Genomic DNA, 24,269 nt, shown 5'->3' with positions numbered 1-24,269 from the left:
CAACCCCTTGAGCACAAGTAAATTTCGGAGTGCGCATAACACACGTAGAAACAAAAGAAACACATGTTCGATCAAAATGAAATAGAATCATGTATACGTGACTAATTTCGATTGTATTGTATTTAATTTTTTAAAGATCGTCAGTAGCATACTGGGCATTAATAATTTACGATTTCTTCATTATGACTTTGGTGCAGCAGATATTAAATTAGAGCGTTATCATCACCCTTCACCTTTCAATGGTTGTATCATGGCAGGCAAAGACATGCACCGCTGGTACTTACGAAATTGATTTACATTACATGTGTAGGCATATAACAGTATTATAATCACTTTGTGTTATCAGTTGGTCTGTGCTCTTTCTAGTTGATGTTCATGTCATGGCCAGACACATACAAACTTTATAATGGGATAATGTCACGGGAGTATTATAATAAGGCTTACACATTCAGCGACTTTACCTCAGAATATAGCCAGTTGTATTAATGTTCTGTCTTATACTCCATAAACACAATGAATTCAACATGCTTCTTTAAACATCTGCATAGTGCTGTTCAAATCTTTCCAAAGGCAAGACTGGTCTTTCTTACCGAGAAGATTGGATTTTACCTTTAATTTATCGTTGCCTTAAAGAAAACCAAGAAAAACCAATCAAAGTAGTTTAATGAAATATTCTCCTACAGTCTAAAAGACTTAAGGGAACAATGCGTAACTGCATTAGTTAACGCAGACGTTGAACCTGATGTTTCCACACCGTTCCATTCTATTGTATAAAAAGGTAGCTATTTTACTTATTTAACCATATAGCAGAAGTAACGTTTGTCCATTGTGCAATCATTTATCACGTTTTATCTGCATAAGGTATCGTAGAGTGCATATCTTAGAAAATATTTCCAAGATTATCACAAATGGCCATGTTTCCTCTTTGGTATATAACTGAATACGATTGATATACAACTTTTACTTTAATTAAACGATTTACTAACAATTAAAGTAGTCATAGAGCGGCAGACGAACAACAACAACAATAATAAAATAAATAAAAAGCAATACAGAGGTTGCTTGATCCATAGCAATCAGATTGCGAGCTAATTACATTGTACATTCATGATATATTTATCCTCACCATCTCCGCTGGAAATATATAACTGATACAACTATATTGGACCTCTAGCTATACTTCTCATTTGTAATAGAAACAACTTTGAGGCAAAGAGCCATTAATATTGTGTTCCCTAAATTTACACACGATTACTCTTCTATACCATGCAGTTAGACAGGTTCCTAAATCTGATTGCAATGAATATATTGTAGATAATAAAGGTTTTATCGATTGTATAGTGATTCTCATATATACTATACACACTGCATAAAGTGAAACTACTTTTGAAATAACGAGATATTGAAATTTGACAACAAAACAGTCAGAACTCCTTTGTAAATAATTTTCATTGAAAGATGCACAACTTCAATGAACGTGGCAGCTTTCATGAACACGGAAGTTTATCATCTGTTTATAATTTGCACGTTTCAAAGTAATATCGACCTCTTTCCTTTACTTTTTTTTGACATTAAATGCCAATCATTTTGAGGTTGCATCCAAGCAAAATACATCAAAGTCTGATACATTATGTCGTTTCTATCTGGAAGTTTAACCATTGTCGTAGAAATACATGTCTCACGCCATAGAATCCATTTAATATCTATATTCCAAACCGTTGCTAAAAGTACAGTTGGAATCATTGATTTCCGATGATTTTATATAAACAGGTCAAATATATAAATAAATCTATTATTTGCAGAAAGGTAGCAAAGGACATTGCTTAAAATGACAGTTAAACCAAGATTGACCGGAAAATTGAACACACTGTCTCAAATGAGTTTATAAAATACGTAAATGGCTTCAATAATCAAGCAACATCTTTAAACCCAGTAATCAAACTGAAACTGAATGAAATCGAGGAGAAAATGAGAAAACTGTGTTTATCTTAATTGCTGTTCACAGTAATATTAATTTAACGGTTTAGTAACGGTCTTTAACAAGAAGAAACTGGAATTAAAGGCTGATTACAAGCAATTAACACTTAATTACCTCCTCCTCCCTATGACGTAATTAACAAAGATGTGATGAGCCGGTTGTTCCTTATTTTTTGAATTATAATATTTGAAAGTCTCATCGTAAAAAACTTGAATAGAAGAGAAAAAGAGACATTTGAGGATAATATCAGTGGTCAATTGTGACCGTTTTTGGTGAATAATGGTTTAAAAAAAGGAAAAGGGCAATATAAAATCTGTAACCGTGGTAACTATAGTAACGCCAACAACGAAACAACAATAACGAAAATAGCAACATCAGCAACAACAACAACTATCAAATAGCGAAGATGACGTTAACTTTACACATTAAGGAATAAGAAAGTAACCAAGACAACGAAAAATAAAGCAATATGAACACCAAGAAAAGAAGAAAACAAAATGAGAGTCAGTTTCCATGGTGATTTTACGAGCCTTTTGGTGTTAATGCAATCTTGTAATGATATTGAGATTTACATTAATTACGAAACCAGAGTTGAAGTCGGATTCACTGCTACTTAGCTAAATCACATAATCATTTGACTTAGTTGATTGGATTAACTTGTTTGCTTATCAATTGTAATGACAAAGACAAAATATATAGGTTAGGAAATGCATGTTTTATGTTCCATGCTTATTTGTAGGAACCATGCATGGTGACCTTTCGTGGTATATTTTACAAAAACAGTCACGATGGGATAGCATTTGGAGGGACGAAAAATTTCATAATATTGCATATGCTATTATACCAGGATAATTAATTAATTAATTAATAATAACAGCAACAACAATAATAATAATAATAATAATAATTATAATTATACTACTAATAATAATAAAACAGTTCTGTTAAAGCGCAGCACACAACGAAGTCTCGATGCGCTGTCTAGTATTGTAAAGGAAAAGTAGTGAAATCCAAAGTAAACGATTTCCTTTTCAAACCTCAATAACAGGATTAAGAAAATAATCACGTACAACCAGTATCCTTCATGTCTGCAGAAAATATTGAATTTGCATCCCATTCTTTAGTCTATGATTTGCGATCATTATTCATAGATCCACAGTTTGTTTCTTGCAAAAGTAGACAAAGATCAGCCACGGTGGGACCGAAACGTGTTTCCATGGGAGGTGTACCATTGGGGTGGGAGAGGAATTTATGTACTAACGACAGGCATGGATGGGGTCATTAACGCACTATAAATTAACAGTTATAGAAAATAGTGTCTAGGGAAACATATTGTAACTGGTTTCACCTTACGTCTACTTTTCCCAAAAATTAGGGTAAATATAAGACTAACAATTATATCTAGATTCACCATCTGATTCTGTTCACGAATATCGAATGGAAAATACGCCGTTAAATGGAACTGCTAACTTTATTTTCATTGGACCAAAGAGTTTATTGCTTGGCAACAAGTTGATACAGTACGAGAGTCATATGAACTGGGTCAAAGGGTTATATTTTACCCCTCCAATAATTGGTAGAAAATGCACACATTTCACAACTTCAGAGTAGTCCGTTTTTTCATATTTTTAATTTTGTTCTCCAATATCGATACGAGGGAACAAGAAATATCTGAAATTGCTACAGCTCGAAAACCCTTGGACCCTCATTGAGAATTCAAAGCTGTTAATAAGTGTTGTCTAACATTCTATTTGATACTGTAGATATACCTATATGTTCCTAGCTCTATTATATGTAGTAAGAAGGAATGCATTTTGTGGATCAGTTAAGTGCTTTTTGTAACAGCTCTGCTTCAGACTATTGTTAGGTTAATATTGTTAGTGTGTTACCTTTAAATAACCTTGTTTTCTGTATATATGTACGGTACAGTTTTTGTTTACAGTCTCTGTTATACACTTGTAAAGAGAACACGTTGTGTATAGCTGTCTCATGCGTATTCTCTAGCTAACTCTAACAAAAGCATCCCAAAAATATTAAAACCTTTTCCTGATATGTATGTTTGCGCTTTAAAACTGTTTCCAAAAAAAGAAGGTCTTAAAACGGTGCATCTTCCGGGTGCTTCGCCTCTGCGCCTCAACCAACAACAGTGCACACGGTCGGTGGCAATACACTCCGTAAGTTTGCAGTTACTAAAACAATGGCTGGTTTTGTGTAGATTTAGTTTTCGAAACGGTGCTTATAGTCAGTCACCGCAGTCGATCACAAAATAACTGTCTCGAAATCGATCTACACCTCCTAAACATCTTAACATCAACTTCGGGTGATGAAAAATGATTTGGTTGTGAAGAATGTATATCCGAGTTATCATGCAATCCTACATGAAGGCTAAATGATGTTCCGCAAGGATAATAACGCATTGCTTAAGATGTCCCTTAATATTATTTCTTCAGGTTAGAGGAATATGGCATGCAGAAAGAGCTCCGAAAGCGGCTTTTTCGGGACCTGACAATAATAGTATCCGCTCTCAACTTAATTGAAAACTTTGCGTTTGCAGGTGAAAGATAGTTTCTAGATTAGAATGGACAGGAAGATAAAATATTGATCTGTGTTGGCAGAATAGTGAATGTCTTAATCTTGTTCTCCAACTATTTTTACACAATTCTTAGAAAGCAAACTTCAAAGAAATTAAATTTAAACGAATGCACCCTACATTAATACAAATTATCTTCATTGATCTGTCACATATCAAAACTATTTCTGGTAATGCATCCGTCTGGAGCTTGAAGGGAAAATGGGGCTAATTCTTTACTTTTACATTTCGAGGATATGCTCTATGCAAAAGTTCAAGGTAGAATACAAAGAATATAAAATGTTCGGTCCGGATAGAGCCAATAAATGCAAGATACATCAGTCAAGCACGCAGACCTGATTCAAGAGATCGTATCCGCCTCTGTCCGTCTTAAAATATTCCAGCACAATATACAAGAGGAAGCAGGAAAAAGCTTTTAATGGGTTTTCAAGGACAACATAGCTTAATTTATACTTTGAATGCTTTAAAAGCAAGATGGGATATAGGGTCTCAAAATCATTTTTGCATCGGTTTATCGTGGTTTGAGCCATAATATGCCTTCACCTAACACTTGTCAAACCCACGGACTATTTTCATCATTTATATCACATGACAGGGATATCTTGTCTTCAATGCATGAGCTTATAACGGCTTTTTTAATACAAAGAAAAACGACGTGAAATCTGAAATAACCTACTTTTCTAGCGCAAATTATCAAAAAGTCTGGAATTGCTTTTTCTTTGACACACACACACACACACATGAAATAACACTGTTTACTATTGTGCTGTTTATATACGAGGCACAGTAACTCACTATCGTCTGAATTTTCACAGTAATAAAATTAGATTCGTCTTATTGCATATGAGCCTAGGTTTATATCGACTCCACAAATTAATAATTTGTCCCGGTCCCTCTGGCGGTCCAGATGGTTGAGGAAGGGACGGGTAACATATCCGCAGGTTATTGTCACATATCACTGAGGTATTGGTTCATAATAACAGAGCAACCATTAGACAATTAGCTCTGGGGATCCTGTCGGCGTGTTGAAGTTGTTGTTTCATTCCTGACAATAGTGCAGTATCAATCTAATGTGAAATGTCAATAACTGCTGTAGGATAAATGAAACGTGTTCCAGTATCCTTTAACGTACAGCCTTTACACTTTAGTCGCTTTAAATTCAATATTGACATTATGTATCCCTATTTTGGCACCTTGTAGTTGGCATGCTAAAGACAGAGAGTTCCCTCGCATCATCTGTATCAGGGAAAGGCTATATTGACGTGTAAGGATAAGTGCTGGGCGGATATACATACAGAGTTAAGCAAGAGCCCAGCAATTATAAATCAGATAAACAGCTAGTAATATAACTAAAGCGAGTTCAATAAGGCCTTAGACTGGAACGGATTTGCTCCGATCTACGTGATTATGAACATCTTAACTGGATATTTCTTAAACGTCGTTTAGCCTCTTCAATTAATCAGACGGGATATATCTAGGGCCGACAAATTGAACCGTGAGGACATATTAAGTCCAAAAGTCATGACACAGATCGTTCTATAGGATAATCGTCTAAGGTACCCCCCCCCCCCTCATGCTAGCTTTTCGTCAATCCCCCCCCCCCCCCACACACACACACACACACAAACACAACCTTACATTTCATTTCACTTCCTGCACACTTTCCAATCCAGTATCCACCTCCGCAAGCAATGTCTGTTTCGGAAAACCTCGTCGTCAAATGACATCCATATTACCATGGCACTATGGTTAAACTTCCCATTGTCGATCATGGTCTAGGACCCCCCCCTCCTTTCCTTCTCTTGTGATTCTAGCAATATTATTTACATTTTCTACTCTGTTCTTTGTAAACAGGGAAATTATGTAGGTGAAACTAGGCAATGGACGCTGATTGAATGTCAGTTGAATTACGACCTTCCTTACCGGTTTCGAACTTCTAGGCAAACAATAAACGTCCATAGCCTAGTTTGTTAGGGTGTCCGCATATAAAGCGGGAGGCCCGGGTTCGAGTCCCGGATGGAGACTTTAAGCTTTTTCACTGTTCTGGATTTTCCGACTCACTACAATTTCAATTATTTATATACTCCTGATTTGCCCTTAGCTAGTTTGAACAATTTTCTAAAACTAAAACTATTATTATGTAGAACAATTAACAGCTTTCACGCTGTAGTAATATGGAGCTTAATGTACCCTGATAATGCATGTCATACAGTCTCTTCCAACCAGAGGTACGTTGAACTTGTGCTATACAGGATATTATTTGCTTTCAAACAGTTGTTGTTGGTTCCTTTCCGACGGCAAGAGGACTATATGCGATAATCATGGCGTGTCCGCATGCGTGGGTGCGTGGGCGTGTGCGCATGTGTGCATGTGTGTGTGTCAGTGACGCCTGCTTGTAAACACGATAACTCAAAAAGTACGTAGTCGATAAATTTCATATTTGGTATATAGAAAATGTGTGTACTTAAGTGAATGTGCTAATATAATACTTGGCAAGGGATCACTACCCTGTTGGCTTTCTGGTTAGATGTACAGCATGGTATGTCAACCTCCAAAGTGTACCTGATCTTACTGTTTCTTTTCTTGCTTCTTCAATTGCTCCGTATTCCGAGGCATTACCATTTTCAGTTTGGCTCTTTTTTTTCAGACTCCATAAAGTTATTCACTGATTCTGAATGTTGCTGACATGCCCAGATACCTCAGCACGCTGTTAACAGTACGCGAAGATGTTCTGTTACGACCATGAGCCTGGTCAAGACATTGTTACTTGATAAAACGTCAAGCAGAGAGAGATGAGAGAGGGAACATAATACAAGATCAAGCTCATCGACAGAATGTTTATAACCAAAAGAAGAATTCACGAATGTGGTGATCTTCAAGATGGGGTAGAGGGAGAGATTTTACATTCTTCTCCTATAGCAGTTTAATGAAATACCTTTGGCAAATTTCCTATTTTTAGTGTACTTCCTGCAGTTGAATATGAGTTAAAGGCAAAACAGTTGTGATTATGAAGTATCACGATAGCTTTAATTTGCTTGGTGTCATACTGGCCACAATATCGTTAATTATCGGCCACACTGAGGGGTATCTCAATTACAGTAACCACGGGGATTTAAACATAGGCGGACTTTTCCCGCTTCACTTTTACAATGAACGAGGTAGGGAATGCGGGCAACTACGTGAGATAGGTTCGTTAAGAAGACTTGAAGCTATGGTGTTCGCCATTGAAAATATCAACCAAAATTCGTCCGTTCTAAATAATATCACCCTTGGTTACGAGATATACGATACGTGCTCATATCTCGCTGAGTCGCTTAAGCAGTCTTTAAACTTTATCCCACCATACCGGAAGTCGATAACGTGTGACTGCGATAACCCGATAGCAGATCATGGTGAACTCCCCAGGATATTGGGAGTCGTGGGCCCTCAGAGAAGCTCATCAAGTGTGCAATCAACGATCCTCTTAGGTTTGTATGACATTCCTCAAGTGAGTTACCTCTCAACTAGCGATGAACTCAGCAACGACGAAAGGTACCCTTATTTCTTAAGAACTGTGCCGCCGGATAGTTTTCAGGTAAGCTTCTATTGTACTTGGGGGTGTGGGGGGGGGGGGGTTGGATGTGGCAGTGTGTGTATTGCTGAAGCCATCACCGAATGACTTGTCGATTGTTTTCGTTTCTATCCTTTTGTGAGGTTAAGGAGTACATTTATATACATATAGTGGTTTAACATGATGCGTGCCCTCTTAATATAGACCCCAGTGAATAAAACACAAGTTTCCAAGGCAACTCGGTATTTTTGTACTTATGGTATATGCGATTGTTATTGATCACCTTCTAAGATGTGGAATAAACTTCATTCGCAATGTGGGTCTTTATCTCCAGGAAATGTTCCTCATTTCATTGCTATTCTCACTGTCATATTGTTCCACTAAGTTTTTGATTAATTAAAGGTAGTCCGTTGTATACAATACAGAAATAGAGGGAAAGATTGATTTCATGTTATACATTAATATGAATTCAACCTCTAACCATTCGACCTTACAGACAGATATGCATCATTATGTCAGCATAGGAGATGTATGAATCGCAAACAGAGAATTTATATTAACAGAGATCATATTGGATTAAACTTCGAGAAAGTAAACTACTCAATTATTATTGATAGACGGAATATTGCCGGCCTGGTCAGACAAGGTCAAAGCTAGTTAGATTTAACCGAGGGTTTTATACACATATGGGGGGGGGGGGGTCGGATACTCTAAGGAACATCTCCATTTTATTTGGAGATGGTGGCCATATGTATAAGTAGTATTCTGTACTACATTTAGTCAGTTAATTTCCAATTCACTAAGATGACAAAGAGAATCAAACTGAGGAAGAGGAAGAGGGCGTTGAGCTACGTCACTGCTGATATCTTATCCAGTCACTTGTAACGAAAACCTCAAGATGATTGCATCAGGATATGTATGTGGAGGTATATCATTTCACGATATGTTTTGTATCAACGAATCAAGTGCATTTCCTTGCATCTGAAAGGTAACAAGATCTACGAAAAAACACTGAAAACAAAATGGTTTCCATTCCAGCTGAAAAAAAAAATCGTAAACAACATATTCATCCAATCTTCGTAAGTTACGTAGGCCTGCATCACGCATTCCTCTCCTCTCCTCTCCTCTCCTCTCCTCTCCTCTCCTCTCCTCTCCTCTCCTCTCCTCTCCTCTCCTCTCCTCTCCTCTCCTCTCCTCTCCTCTCCTCTCCTCTCCTCTCCTCTCCTCTCCTCTCCTCTCCTCTCCTCTCCTCTCCTCTCCTCTCCTCTCCTCTCCTCTCCTCTCCTCTCCTCTCCTCTCCTCTCCTCTCCTCTCCTCTCCTCTCCTCTCCTCTCCTCTCCTCTCCTCTCCTCTCCTCTCCTCTCCTCTCCTCTCCTCTCCTCTCCTCTCCTCTCCTCTCCTCTCCTCTCCTCTCCTCTCCTCTCCTCTCCTCTCCTCTCCTCTCCTCTCCTCTCCTCTCCTCTCCTCTCCTCTCCTCTCCTCTCCTCTCCTCTCCTCTCCTCTCCTCTCCTCTCCTCTCCTCTCCTCTCCTCTCCTCTCCTCTCCTCTCCTCTCCTCTCCTCTCCTCTCCTCTCCTCTCCTCTCCTCTCCTCTCCTCTCCTCTCCTCTCCTCTCCTCTCCTCTCCTCTCCTCTCCTCTCCTCTCCTCTCCTCTCCTCTCCTCTCCTCTCCTCTCCTCTCCTCTCCTCTCCTCTCCTCTCCTCTCCTCTCCTCTCCTCTCCTCTCCTCTCCTCTCCTCTCCTCTCCTCTCCTCTCCTCTCCTCTCCTCTCCAATCCTCTCCTCTCCAATCCTCTCCTCTCCAATCCTCTCCTCTCCAATCCTCTCCTCTCCAATCCTCTCCTCTCCTCTCCTCTCCTCTCCAATCCTCTCCTCTCCAATCCTCTCCTCTCCAATCCTATCCTCACCTCTTGGGGCGTTCAATAATGCGGAGATATTGCTAGACATGGCTACATGTTTGAAGTTAGCTTGTAGTCCTAATGTAGCAATTGATTCGATAAGGCTTGTTAGATAACGTTCCAACAATTGAGATTTTGAGAAATTGCATGCAGTATTAACACGACCCCGGAATACGTGAGAACTGAACATCTGCAGGGGAGTGGTTGGATTCAGAGTTCAGGTAGCAAATCACTCTTGTTTACCAATACATGAAATGTAGACTTTGAATGTCTTGACTAAAATTACATCATAAAATGCAGCACGGGTCCCTAAACTGGTGGTTTGAATACAGCACTCATCATTACCGTACACGACTGTGGTCATTATTGTAGGGTGTAAAAAACAATTTTGTTGTTGTAGCGGGCGACGCACTGATGATGAAACTACTGCAACAAATAAGTACAATGAAATATAAGCATAGGCTAAGAACAGGGAAAATATGAGAGAGGGGGGTGGGGTAGGAGCTTATAATTCATATCAGACGATATATATATATATATATATATATATATATATATATATATATATATATATATATATATATATATATATATATATATATATATATATATATATATATATATATATATATATATATATATATATATATATATATATGATATTCAGTTACCGTCTGCGAAGTCTTACCTAACCAGTTGGAAAACTAAATGAATGAATATTGACATATCATCATGTGATATTTTAGTACAGCAAAAGCATTACGATCTGGGTTCGATCATACAGTAATGGCTAATCAATATTTGTTTTTCAAACTTGAAAGTATCTCCCGTATCACGACAAGGAAGCAGATAGTTGGGGTAAAATTATGTGAAACTGTATGTGTCCACGTGGTGTGATTTCTTGGAAGTGTGGAGAGGCCAGGATACCAGATGTACAATAAAGTTGTTAATTATGACATGCAATGCAATTTACTGGATGTTAACGTTGAACGTTATAGCCGTTCGTTGCTTTGTTCAGTACCCTGTGAGATTAATTCCTTGAAGTTCTTTTCATCGTAGTGATTAAAGAGAGATGGATATTAATGTAAGGTACCTGAAGTATTGACGTGAATATATATATTTAGTCACTTGATGTTGGAAGTAACTCAGTGAACTTTGTAGGCCTTGAATCCAATTATTCTGATATATTTAACACTTATAAATGTTAACATGTTTACCCTTTCGACAATTATTGATTTCCCCCGAACCGCATCTTCCACTGACGTAGGGTATATGTTCATCTCCTATACTTATATAAGGTTACAAAATCAGAACCGTCAAATTTGGTCAGTCCTGTTTTCTATTGCAGCCATACTGCCACTACATTCCACATTGTGCATGTTATGAGTGTAAAGTATATGAGTATCAGAGATGTGAATTGTAGAATTATCTATTGAGATGTTCTTGTGTGGTAGGCCCTATAACACAAATGTACCATATTATATACGCGTTGGCGTAGATCCCGGGGAATGCATCCCCCAGCATTTGACTAGGGGTGGCCCATTTAATGACCCCCCCCCCAATGTTATTGGTATGCGTGTGCCAGAAAGTACATTTGTTCTCCACATGAAAATGATGATTACAGAAGTATCCAATTTAAAAAAAAAAGTATTTAATTTTGTTTTTTTTCGAAACAAGGTTAAGAGATCGAGTGAATGGAGATGAATTACCCAACATTTGACTAAGGGGGGAGGGGGGGGGGCTACCCATGCTATCATTTCACCAATGTTATAGTTAGACCAACACATTTATATCGTTAGAAAGCTAAAAAACACGTAAATACTGTAATGTACGTCGGCTATGTCGCTATGACTGTCTGTAGCTCGGTAGAGTTGGTACTATCGCTGACTAGGCTGTTAACGGAAGCCTAGCTGCATTGCTTAAGAAGCTTCACTCAAAGAAACGATGGAAAAATTCTGTTGATGTCAAAATGATATAATGCTCGCATTTTCTTAAACTTTTCGCATACTTGCATTTTCACATCTCAAATATGAAAATGTAGTGTGATAAATGTGACAAAAAAGAGCCAAAAATGATCTCCAAGTTGCACCATTTTGCATTATTCAATGTCTCGATTGTCAAAAAACACCACACGCATTCCCCGTCGATCGAAAACGCCCTTTGCACGTGATTCGCCACCCCTCATCTCAAACTGTGTGGACCCCCCCCCCCGAATGTCAGAAAGAAATCTAAGCCACTGTATATACGCGTATTAATTCGAATATATACGGGTATTACATGGAAAATATACACGTATTAAATCGAATATATACACGTATTACGTCGAATATATTCGCGTATTAAGTCGAATATATACGCGTACTATAAACATGTTTAAATCGAATAAAAACACGTATTAAATCAAATATATACGGGTATCACATCGAATACCTATATACACGTATTACATTGAATATATAAGCGTATTACATCGAATATATACGTGTATAAAATCGAATATATATGCGTATTACATCGAATATATATACGCGTATTACATCGAATATATACGGGTATTAATTCGAATATGTACGGGCATTAATTCGAAAACACGTATTAAATCAGCTGATTTAATACTTGTATATATTCGATGTAATACAAGGATATAATTCGGCCTTCTGATTGGCAGCTAATATATACGTGTATATATTCACATTAATACGCGCCTATAGTATAGTACATTATTTTGTCCCACGTGGCCTACCATATACGTGGCTGTAAATCGCGCTAGAGGTCGACAAGAGTTAAACAGGTGGGAAGCTAGGAAATGTTGTCGAATCTCAAGATGAGAGCTGATATATGATATATATTAGGCTACATCAGTTTCCTGCCTTAGTGCAATAGTTTTGTCCAATATAAAACATCCCACAGCATGATAACTAATTATATATTAAAAGATATATATTAAAACAACGTTTACTTGAAAACACAAATGTAAGTGGCTACGTGAATGTGGGTTGTTCTATTGTCTATGTTTAACCTTCCCGTGATCCTTTAACTTTGAGGGACACAAAAGTTCGGCGTGCTTGAGTGTGTAAATGAAAATAACATGAGACATGGAAACATTAACTCTAATTGAATTATTTATCTTGCGTAGTAATCGATTGTATCTTGTCACACACTTAAAGAATCGCCGTAGATAACGAAGGTTCTTTCAGTTACGTAACATAAAGATTACAGAAGAGTGGACTTTGTTCTTTAAGTGAACACATATATCCATGTAAATAAAGTTACCGCCATGCCTTATAATTGGAAGTAGCTGGGCAGATGTTATAATAACTACATGTTGTTTGCAGGTCAACTGCCTGTTCAATTGTAATAGAACTAAAGTGGAGTGCTCAGAGCTCTGTTTATGTCACAGCCTTAAAATCTACCAAGTTATGATTACATGCCAAGAAAATGTCCCCAGTTTATATCCAGGATTTGCTTGAATATATTTGAGAAAATCGTGAATTAGATGATGATGTTGATGGGGACGATGACAGTTATGATGGGGTTGTGATGACGATGACTATGACTATACAGTTAACTGATGTAATAGCACAGACTCATCCAAGCATGTCTGTCAATGTACATTACGTAATGGCTTTGAAAGAGACAAACTTCTTGCGATGATTTCTTTTGTTCGACTTTTATTTGATTGAAAGACAGACAAAACTTGCTGTGTACAAACAGTATACTCATAGATATTACATCCTTCGTGTGTTAATACTTACTGGCATTTTAGTTTGAATCTAGTTCTATCACTCTATACCGTTAGCTATACATGTTTTATGTCTCTTATTTATAATGCCAAGTACGGTACTTCTTTAACAAATGACTTGATCCGTATATGTTGTCGCTGTAACGGACATCTATGTACAACGTACTTACTGTACTTAGAACAATGTTGAGAGCCAGTGTCTGTGTTTGTATTGCAAGATCTAGACTATACCTCGTTGTGTGTTGCTAAATTTGTACTAATGTGTGAACTTTTTAAGATGGCATGCTTTTGCTAAGAGTACAAAAGCTCCAAATAAAGATGAATGTCGGAAGGTCAACATCATGTGGAAATTTTGTTAATAGCATAACAAGAAACACGTGATTGCATAATTTTAATGAACACGCGTACCACTTGGTTTCTGAATACATAAATCTTGTTTTCAAACAAGAGAAATATTATGCATGCATTCCACTTTTGAACGCATACAGTCATCGTAAAAGATCAGGTGGGAGGGGGCGGGGGGTGGGGGTGGGAGGCGGGAAAGTGTTCAGTTTGGGGAGCAACAGTTCGAAGGGAAGAGACATGCGATTTTCCTTTGTTTCATATGGAAAGGTCAAAGCTGAAAAGGGGTACCTTTATAACCAAAATGGCTCTCATATTTTTGGAAAGGGGCACTTTGATGGATTTTTCTTATAAACCTGGATCATGTATATCTTGTGCTTCTTTCATGGGGAAGATTTCTGGGAGGAAAAAAGTAAGTGGGAGGGAAATGAAGGAAGGAAGCTGGTGTAAAATGGGGCATCGAATTGATCTTGCTATAGTACTTATCATCTTGTAACAATCTGCTGTATAAAATAAGCTACAAGATTGGATACGAACTTCGAAGTTTGACTTTGATATTTCTGGTACGTAATGAAATGCCGAAAGAGAGTGCAGTATGAGAAAGGTGCTCGGTCAAGTCACTTTAGATGTTTGTGGTTGTAACGTCAAAGTGTTCCGTACTCACATGAAAATTGCAAAACGCACTAAATTCAATAAGTTTGCAAATTTATACTTGAGACGAGAAATTGAGATTATAAGATTAACATGGCAGGCCAAAGCACAAAAAAAAATGATTAAATACGTTCATGACAAATCTCTTTACAAGAACAACCAACGAACACACTGAAGATATGCCTAGGTTTTACGCGCAGCAGGCTGTATGTGCGTGGTTATACTTCTGATACATAGATTGAATACGATGCCAGGGCCCACCTAAATCAAGTTATATATGCCTTTCATATTTAGCAAGGCAGGTTTTAATCCATTTAAAATGCAAGAACGTGTCTCGCCGGTCCTGCATGCGAAAGCCTTTATTTTAAATCTACGGTACGCTGTACTTTACTGCATTCAGTATAATTCTTCGTAAGGTAGAAAGTCCTTTTTGCCGCGAAAACTTAGAAATCCTTTCAAACTGATTCTCAAATTCGTAAAATTTAATATAAGATGAAAAAAATATATGAAAAAACAGTTTTGAAGAAGTTTCTGAATGGTATCTATGCTAATTGGTCAGATATCCTTAAAAACCATCTCCAAACTGTCAAGATTTATGTTTATGAGATGAGATCGATTTTTGACGCTATGCTTTCATCTGTCCATAGAGTCAGGTGGTCAATAGCAGGTGACCGAACTTTAAATGTCGGAACAAAATGATTTGGAATATGTTTATGAATATGAGTTTAAGTACAAGATTGCATGATACGGAGTACATTATAGGACCCCATCATATGAGAGAAGATTGACGAGTGATGATTTTGTACGAACTTGACAGAGTTTGCCGAGAGAGTATACGAGGACAGATAAACATAATAATGTTATTTTTTTCACTACCCAAACGGATTGATTGCATGACTGTAGCTACATAATTAAATCAGTATTACTGTAAATATGAAAATGTTCCTCCAAGATGTATCCAATCCCTGGAGAAATTAATTTAGCATGAACTATCGCATGCTCTGGTCCATTGATATTCCAATGTAAGATCTCCAGCATTGCAAATAGATAAAGAAATTTATACTGCTAGTGTGCTGTATGAATTACATTGCGTATATGCGTAAGGTTGGAAGAAATCCCAATGTCCTTTTAAAACCAATTCACCACTTAGAATTGGCTAATACTATCCAATTTACATTGCACACACGAATCACAGCCATATTGACTTGTCATGTTACTTTTCTGTTATGCCTAATCGCTCCTTCTCGGGAATTTAGAATTACAGAAGATTACACCTGGATACAGGAGTGTATTTGGTGTCAAGAATATTGCAGGTATCGGCAGAATGTTACTAATGAAACGCAACAACCGCGCGACTGAGGTCTATAGTGTTTAAAAGAAATGTATTGATGAATTGCAGATATGCCTTTGCTAAATCACACCATTTAGTTTTTAAGAATATTCAGAATCAGCTGTTACTATACCTTACACATCGCAGCGTTAGTAACTGGGCCATTCAGTGGAAAATATATAATTAACACAAATCATTCTTAAACTCATTCCATGAAAGATATTATGCATTCAGTGGAAAATATATAATTAACACAAATCATTCTTAAACTCATTCCATGAAAGATATTATGCATTCAGTGGAAAATATATAATTAACACAAATCATTCTTAAACTCATTCCATGAAAGATATTATGCATTCAGTGGAAAATATATAATTAACACAAATCATTCTTAAACTCATTCCATGAAAGATATTATGCATAACGCACTTCAGATTATTCAACGTCAAATATCAAGAGTAGGACACCTTACGTTTTAGGCACTTATACCTAACACACCAAACCATATAACTTACCTAACATACCTTGCTGCAAATACCTTACCTACACACCTCACGGGAGGTACACCTACCAATAGCACTTTACGACCGATTATTTCCCTAACCTAGTACATGTTACGACTTGTGCATATAACACACCTTACAATAAATATACACACCTGACGGCAGATAACTTACCTAACACAGGTTATGGTAATTACTTCACATTACATACCTCACTGATGTAGATATCCTACCTAACACACTTTACGGCTGATAACTTGCCTAACACACATAAGGCAGATATTTTACCTCGTTTCACAGTAATGTATTACCTAACACACTTTACGACAGATACCTTACCTAACCCACCTAACGGCAGATACCTAAAATACCTTACGATATATATCACACCTTATGGCTTATACCTTACCTAACAGACAGGTGGTGTGATGTAACAGAAAGGAACATATTTAATTTACTCCTTTAAGTTCCCGAGGAATGGGATAGAATACAATTATACTTGAATTTGTTTTGTTATCTTTCAATCATTTACTACTGGTCGCATAATGTTTCAGGGTGGTTCAAGAAGATTCATTCTTTGAAGGATGCTGTTTTTTAATTGATCGGTTTTCCTTGTGTTAGTGAAAGCAGCATCCCCGTGACACAGGGACGTAGCCAGGGGAGCAATGGGAAAGATCGCTCGCCCCCCCCCCCTTTGAGTAGCCGGAAATACGTAATACAATACTCTTATATTATTGTTTATTTCCTGCAACACGGGAGGCATTTTGGGCAAAACTTGTCTTGTACATCATGGCGCTCCGTTAGGGTAGTAATGCTCCCTTTGTGAGCAGTACCCCTTTTCAAATTCTGCCCCCCCCCCCTTTCAAATTTCTGGCCATGTCCCTGTCGTGAAATGTTGACACATGTGTGAATATATGTATCATGCTCTGAGTGTATAAGTACTGTTTAATATTCGATTATATTACTCGGAAATCAATACGTTCGTAAGTATTCTTAAATATCGTTTATTACTTCCCTCTTTCAGGTAAAAGCAATGATCGACATCCTTAAGATGTACAATTGGAAGTACGTCGCCTTCATTAACTCAGACGATACGTACGGTAAAAGTGCCCAACAAGAATTTCGTTTGACTGCCCCGTTGGAAGATATCTGTCTTGCTTTTGCCCGAACAATCTCGGAGTCTGCTGAAGATGCGAGATTCAAAGATATAATCACGGAACTGGAACAAGCACAGCGAGAATCTCACGTGACGTCAGTCATACTCTTCATGCAAGTCGAAATGGCCAGGAGAATATTTGCAGCAGCAACAGAAGAAGGTGCTATGAGACAGTTTATATGGATCGGCAGTGACGGGTGGGGCAACTATGATATGCAACCAGTTCAAGGGTATGAAGAAGCTGCATTAGGTAAGGCTTTTTAAAACCAATATCTACAGGAAATAATACAGGAAGAATTCTACTCCAGCCTAACGACTTCAGTTAAACAATGTTTTGTTTTCTAGCCCTTTCTACAATTTGGCTACTGGTTACACATAAACCAATGTTAGGCTCCTCTATTCAATGACAATATTCAGCTCAATATTCAAGTAAAGGTCAAACGGAGAGTCTGACCAAGGAACTTTTAAAGTAACTCCTTGCTGCCTGACACCAGTAAGTCTTCTCAGTGTTATCAGACTGTATCCGGTTCCAAATTTCAATATTACGGCGAATTAATCGCATGTTGACTTACATTGTTGTAAGCGGAGTGTCGCACTGGCACAAGTTTTGAATATAGGTGACCGTCTTGGTCATATAGCGTCCCGTAATACCGTATCTCTCCATCAGAAGTTTAGATTTTAGCCAAGCAAAGTAGCATAAATTATGTTCAACCCCAACTCCTATTTAAGCTCATATGTCTCCCGGGCCGCCCGCCCCGCCCGCACCCCCCCCCCCTCTCTCTCTCTCTCGGCGTTCAAATATTTGCTAGACTTTTAAGGAGACTCACAGCCGCATAATTGTGGCAGAACAAAACATAAATTATCATCTGATTTCAAATGAATATTATTTTAGTACATAGTGGATGGAAAAGTGGGAACATGAAACGATCAAATGTACGATTTGTGGTGTTTAAATGTGTGGCTGTTTCTGACTTATGATTTCGGTGTGTGCGAGATTGTCTATACTAGAAACCAAAATGTATGCAACATGACTCGTGTGAGCAGGGAGTGTTGTCCTGAACCATTCCCTTGGTCTGCGACACGAACACCCCACATACATAGTGATCTGTACATCAACATAATCTAATAAACAGGGGAGATAGGAAATGTAGCAATCTGCAAACATATTTGTCTGTATCATCAATGTGATTGTATTATTACAATGTAACATTCATATTCCCGAAAAATGCATAATAATGACAGAGGGATACAGACAGAAAAACACTATTCCGCAAATTTAAATAAAGAAAAAACTGCACAAGGAATTAGTCGGTTAGAAATAATTCATTCAACCCTGCTAATGCCACCGTTCATACATATCGCGGAAGAGCAATCACTATATTAAATATTCTGTATTCCATAAAATAGCCTGTATTCCTCTATATGTGAAAGAAGATTGCTTGATGTGCAATATTATATGTTAATATCCTCGTGAGTCTTATCTTGAGTGTGGATCGATTTGTTTTTAATTAGGCCTATACTCTTTTACATAAAAAATCAACTAATTACGACATGATCTTGTCATAAAATGAACACAAACAGAACTAAAAGCAACGTCCAATGATCCAAATGATCTTCATAAGAAGATATAGTGTTCGTTGGAGCACCTTAAATGGCCACAAGGGAGTAATTAAACTCCTAAATTAGATCATATTTCACCGCAAAACGTCACTTTCAGATCACTACCGTTACTTGTTTACCATCAAAATAGCTCTGCATTTAACTGGTGAATTAGGTGCCCAATAAATTTGTATGTTGTTGTGGTATAGAGTTTAAGTGATGGACAAGACTGTTTTTGGCGAATAAACTGAACTTTACATGTTGAACACAAACGCTGTTCTTTGCCTATAATGTTTGTCTAGGGGAAGGGGGGGGGGGGGGGGGTGATCAGGCGAGTGAAAGTCGCCTGCAGTGAAGCAAGACGGAATCAATGTTTTACCAGGGCTGTTGGACTAGAGTACATTTGTCTATTTACACGAAGTTGTCTCGGATTCGGACTAGGAACTGGACTCAAATACATTTGCTTCGACTACAACCTTGATAGTTATGTTCTTTTCTCGGATAAAACTTAAAGTGAAAAAGGAAAAAAACATAAGATAATGTTTGATGTTATGCTTTCGTTATGTTTCGATGCAATATTTCATTTAATGACTGAAAACGTCAGTGATAGTTGTTAAAACTAACGAAAACTAACTAAAAAAACGGTAACATTTTGACAGCATATTAAAAAAAGAAAAAAAAAACGATTCACATTATAAGGAATAAACCACGATTAGATGTGAGTTTAGACATGAATATGCAAAACTAAACAGCGACGATGTCACCGGTGTAACACATGCATGATATTCGAGTTTTAGTCATGATGTTTTAGTCATGATGTTTTAGTCATGATGTTTAGTCATGATGTTTTAGTCATGATGTTTTAGTCATGATGTTTTAGTCATGATGTTTTAGTCATGATGTTTAGTCATGATGTTTTAGTCATGATGTTTTAGTCATGATGTTTTAGTCATGATGTTTAGTCATGATGTTTTAGTCATGATGTTTTAGTCATGATGTTTTAGTCATGATGTTTAGTCATGATGTTTTAGTCATGATGTTTTAGTCATGATGTTTTAGTCATGATGTTTAGTCATGATGTTTTAGTCATGATGTTTTAGTCATGATGTTTTAGTCATGATGTTTTAGTCATGATGTTTAGTCATGATGTTTTAGTCATGATGTTTTAGTCATGATGTTTTAGTCATGATGTTTTAGTCATGATATTTAGTCATGATGTTTTAGTCATGATGTTTTAGTCATGATGTTTTAGTCATGATGTTTTAGTCATGATATTTTAGTCATGATGTTTTAGTCATGATGTTTTAGTCATGATGTTTTAGTCATGATGTTTTAGTCATGATGTTTTAGTCATGATGTTTAGTCATGATGTTTTAGTCATGATGTTTTAGTCATGATGTTTTAGTCATGATGTTTTAGTCATGATGTTTTAGTCATGATGTTTTAGTCATGATGTTTTAGTCATGATGTTTTAGTCATGATGTTTTAGTCATGATGTTTTAGTCATGATGTTTTAGTCATGATGTTTTAGTCATGATGTTTAGTCATGATGTTTTAGTCATGATGTTTTAGTCATGATGATTTAGTCATGATGTTTTAGTCATGATGTTTTAGTCATGATGTTTTAGTCATGATGTTTTAGTCATGATGTTTTAGTCATGATATTTTAGTCATGATGTTAGACATGATAATGTAACCCATAAGCCCTTGCGGGCTTCTCCCACATTCGTGATCGTAATATTAACTGCCTCCTCGTCTGTATTTATTTATTTAGCTCCGTCAGCAGTATTCTGTACTGGTAAGGTATGCACACTGCATATAATAACAGTAGGTCGATTTGACTTGGTACCTGTAACAATAATACGTAACCAATGACGTTTTCATGGTCATTATTGTTTCATAATGTAGACTATTGCATGCTTATCAGTGGACGAAGTTTAAACTGACAACCAGCTGGATTCTCACCAACAGAATCTTGTAAAGTGATGACTCATGAGGAGGGGGAGGTGCAATTGATCACTCATGAGGAGGGGGAGGTGTATGAGATCACTCATTGGGAGGGGAGGTGAATGAAATCACTCATGAGGAGGGGGAGGTGCATAGGGTCACTCATGAGGAGGGGGAGGGTGCATGAGATCACTCATGAGGAGGGGGACGTGTATGAGATCACTCATAGGGAGGGGGATGGTGCAATAGATCACTCATGAGGAGGGGGGTGCATGAGATCACCCATGAGGAGGGGGAGGGTGCATGAGATCACTCATGAGGAGGGGGACGTGTATGAGATCACTCATAGGGAGGTGGAGGTGTATGAGATCACTCATGAGGAGGGGAGGTGTATGAGATCACTCATGAGGAGGGGAGGTGCATGAGATCACCCATGAGGAGGGGGAGGGTGCACGAGATCACTCATGAGGAGGGGGAGGTGTATGAGATCACTCATGAGGAGGGGAGGTGTATGAGATCACTCATGAGGAGGGGAGGTGCATGAGATCACTCATGTGGAGGGGGAGGTGCATGAGATCACTCATGAGGAGGGGGAGGTGCATAAGATCACTCATAGGGAGGTGGAGGTGTATGAGATCACTCATGGGGAAGGGGAGGTGTATGAGATCACTCATGTGGAGGGGGAGGTGCATAAGATCATTCATGAGGAGGGGGAGGTGCATAAGATCACTCATGGGGAGGGGGAGGTGCATAAGATCACTCATGGGGAGGGGGAGAGGTACATTAGATCCCTCATGAGGAGGGAGAGGTGCATGAGATCACCCATGAGGATGGGGAGGTGCATGAGATCACTTATAGGGAGGTGGAGGTGTATGTGATAACTCATGGGGAGGGGGAGAGGTGCATGAGATCACTCATGAGGAGGAGGAGGTGTATGAGATCACTCATGAGGAGGGGGAGGGTGCATGAGATCACTCATGAGGAGGGGAGGTGCATGAGATCACTCATGAGGAGGGGGAGGTGTATGAGATCACTCATGAGGAGGGGGTGGTGCATTACATCACTCATGAGGAGGGGGAGGTGCATGAGATCACTCATGAGGAGGGGGTGAGGTACATGCGATCACTCATGAGGAGGGGTAGGGTGCATCTACCTGATGTGTAGCCTTTAAGTGAGCGTGGCTTTGTGTGGAAACGACGCATTTCATCAATAACTTCCAACATTACAAATATGGCATAAATTGGTTGTGACATTTTCAACATTTGATTCCTCCCTTCATATCTTCCTAAGTTTCGTGTTTAAGAACATGGGAAGATCAATGCAACCTTGCATTTTCTGGTTGGAACTATCAACGTTTCCAAATTTCAAGAAGGTTGACAGCTTACAAGGTTTGAAGAAAAAGAAACTAACGTTCTAGACAAAGATTGTCATGTGGCAGTCTGATCTTCATAGGGTTAAGACCTGTGTACGAAGGAAGGGAATCGCCATTATAATATTAAGTTTTGTGTTTTACGGTGAGTCACGATGCAGGACATTGCAGGGTTGAAAAACATATTTAATGTCCTTTTCAATCTAACCTTATAAATACAATTCTTGATCGCATACGTATTTTTACTCTTTGATATCATCAGATTAGATAGGAGCATGTCATTGTTTTTTCCCCGTAATGTTACATGAGTTTGGAAATGTGTACTACATCTCAACATATACCAACGGCATATAAATGCAAGAAACAAAGGTACCAGAAATGCGCCATTCACGCTGACTGTAAATTCTGAGGATCTGACATTAACTTTTTTATGACTGTTGCTATGGCAACCACCCAAAAACAATGAAATCATCAGTATCTGAAATAATAAAAGAAAACTAGTGAATTCGGTGTCAAAACATAGTAATTTTGGGTATTGATTTGACCCTTAAGCCCACATCTGGGACGTATGTGACGCACCTCTTCCCCTGGTCACGAGCAGCTCGAAACTGCCAGTAGGGCCTAGGTACCGGGAAAATCGGGCAGCGGGATGCAGGGCACTGGGGCGTAACGACCCGCGATGTTGCGCACACAAAGGGGCGGACTTAAGACTCCTCTCGGCCATTGTCGCGGAAATCCCACCGTGCTTATCGAGAGCCGTGGGCTAAGGGGTTAAAGACCGATGATGACGTCATCTGCCCTCTCGATGACGTCATCATCGGTCTTAAATCAAATTAACGACCGAGCACCATGTACTTATCCCCATTCATAAACATCCTTCCCATCTTGCGGAGAAAAGAGCAATTTTCGACCCCCAAAACGAGTACATGTTACAGTTCTCCCTTCTCCTTAAAACATCTGTAACGACGTCCCAATATTCTGTTCAGTTACAAATAATACTGCTGGTAAACAAAGTGACCAAAAGATCAGAGAACACATTTTCGGCGAGACCGACGTGTATTTGTTTTACTGACGTACCTACTCATTGTTCCTCGTTTGTGATGTTAACATCAACCGTTGTTTGTTCTTTTACTGTTTGTAACAACATGCTAACTTCAAGCTGGAATTGAATATTTTCAATGACTATACTTCTCATAGTAGTAGCGGTATAAGTAATGTACTAGGCTAGCGTTGTTGAAAGGTTAAATTTAATTATTTACGATAGGCTATGAACTAAATAGATTAGAATATTGTAATTTAGAACGTATAGATGAATATCAATAGGCAAATTTCAAAGAATGAAAGATTAAATTTTTCCAAGATTCAGAAGAAGGCTTCAACATCAAAGTCTCTAACTATTTGTCTGAAGCAAATGGAAAAAAGATGGCTTGGCTTCAGTAATCAGTTTAACCACACACAGCGATAGCATCACGCTCGAGAAGGTCTTATAAAACAGGGTAACAGAGGAGTGTTTAAGTATCTACAATCCAAATGGCACATTTCGGAAAGCACAGAAAAGCAAATTACAATCTTGCATGACCAAACAGACAGAAAGTGTAACCAATTACATTGCAC

At 38.2% G+C, this 24,269-nt stretch overlaps 1 protein-coding gene across 2 annotated transcripts in view; it reads left to right on the top strand.

Moving 5' to 3' along the window:
• The window catches only part of LOC139962935 (metabotropic glutamate receptor 3-like), a 37,581-nt gene that overhangs the window by 4,091 nt on the left and 9,221 nt on the right, over positions 1 to 24,269 (top strand). For both annotated transcript variants that reach the window (XM_071963349.1, XM_071963350.1), the window contains exons 2-3: positions 7,216 to 8,142; positions 17,609 to 17,990. In XM_071963349.1, the coding sequence (XP_071819450.1) occupies positions 7,576 to 8,142; positions 17,609 to 17,990 (949 nt within the window). In that variant the 5' untranslated portion in view covers positions 7,216 to 7,575. The remainder of the gene's footprint in view (positions 1 to 7,215; positions 8,143 to 17,608; positions 17,991 to 24,269) is intronic.

This window comes from Apostichopus japonicus, chromosome 21 (assembly GCF_037975245.1).
Source record: "Apostichopus japonicus isolate 1M-3 chromosome 21, ASM3797524v1, whole genome shotgun sequence".
In the NCBI taxonomy this organism is placed as follows: domain Eukaryota; kingdom Metazoa; phylum Echinodermata; class Holothuroidea; order Aspidochirotida; family Stichopodidae; genus Apostichopus; species Apostichopus japonicus.
This window is presented reverse-complemented; position numbering and strand designations above follow the sequence as displayed.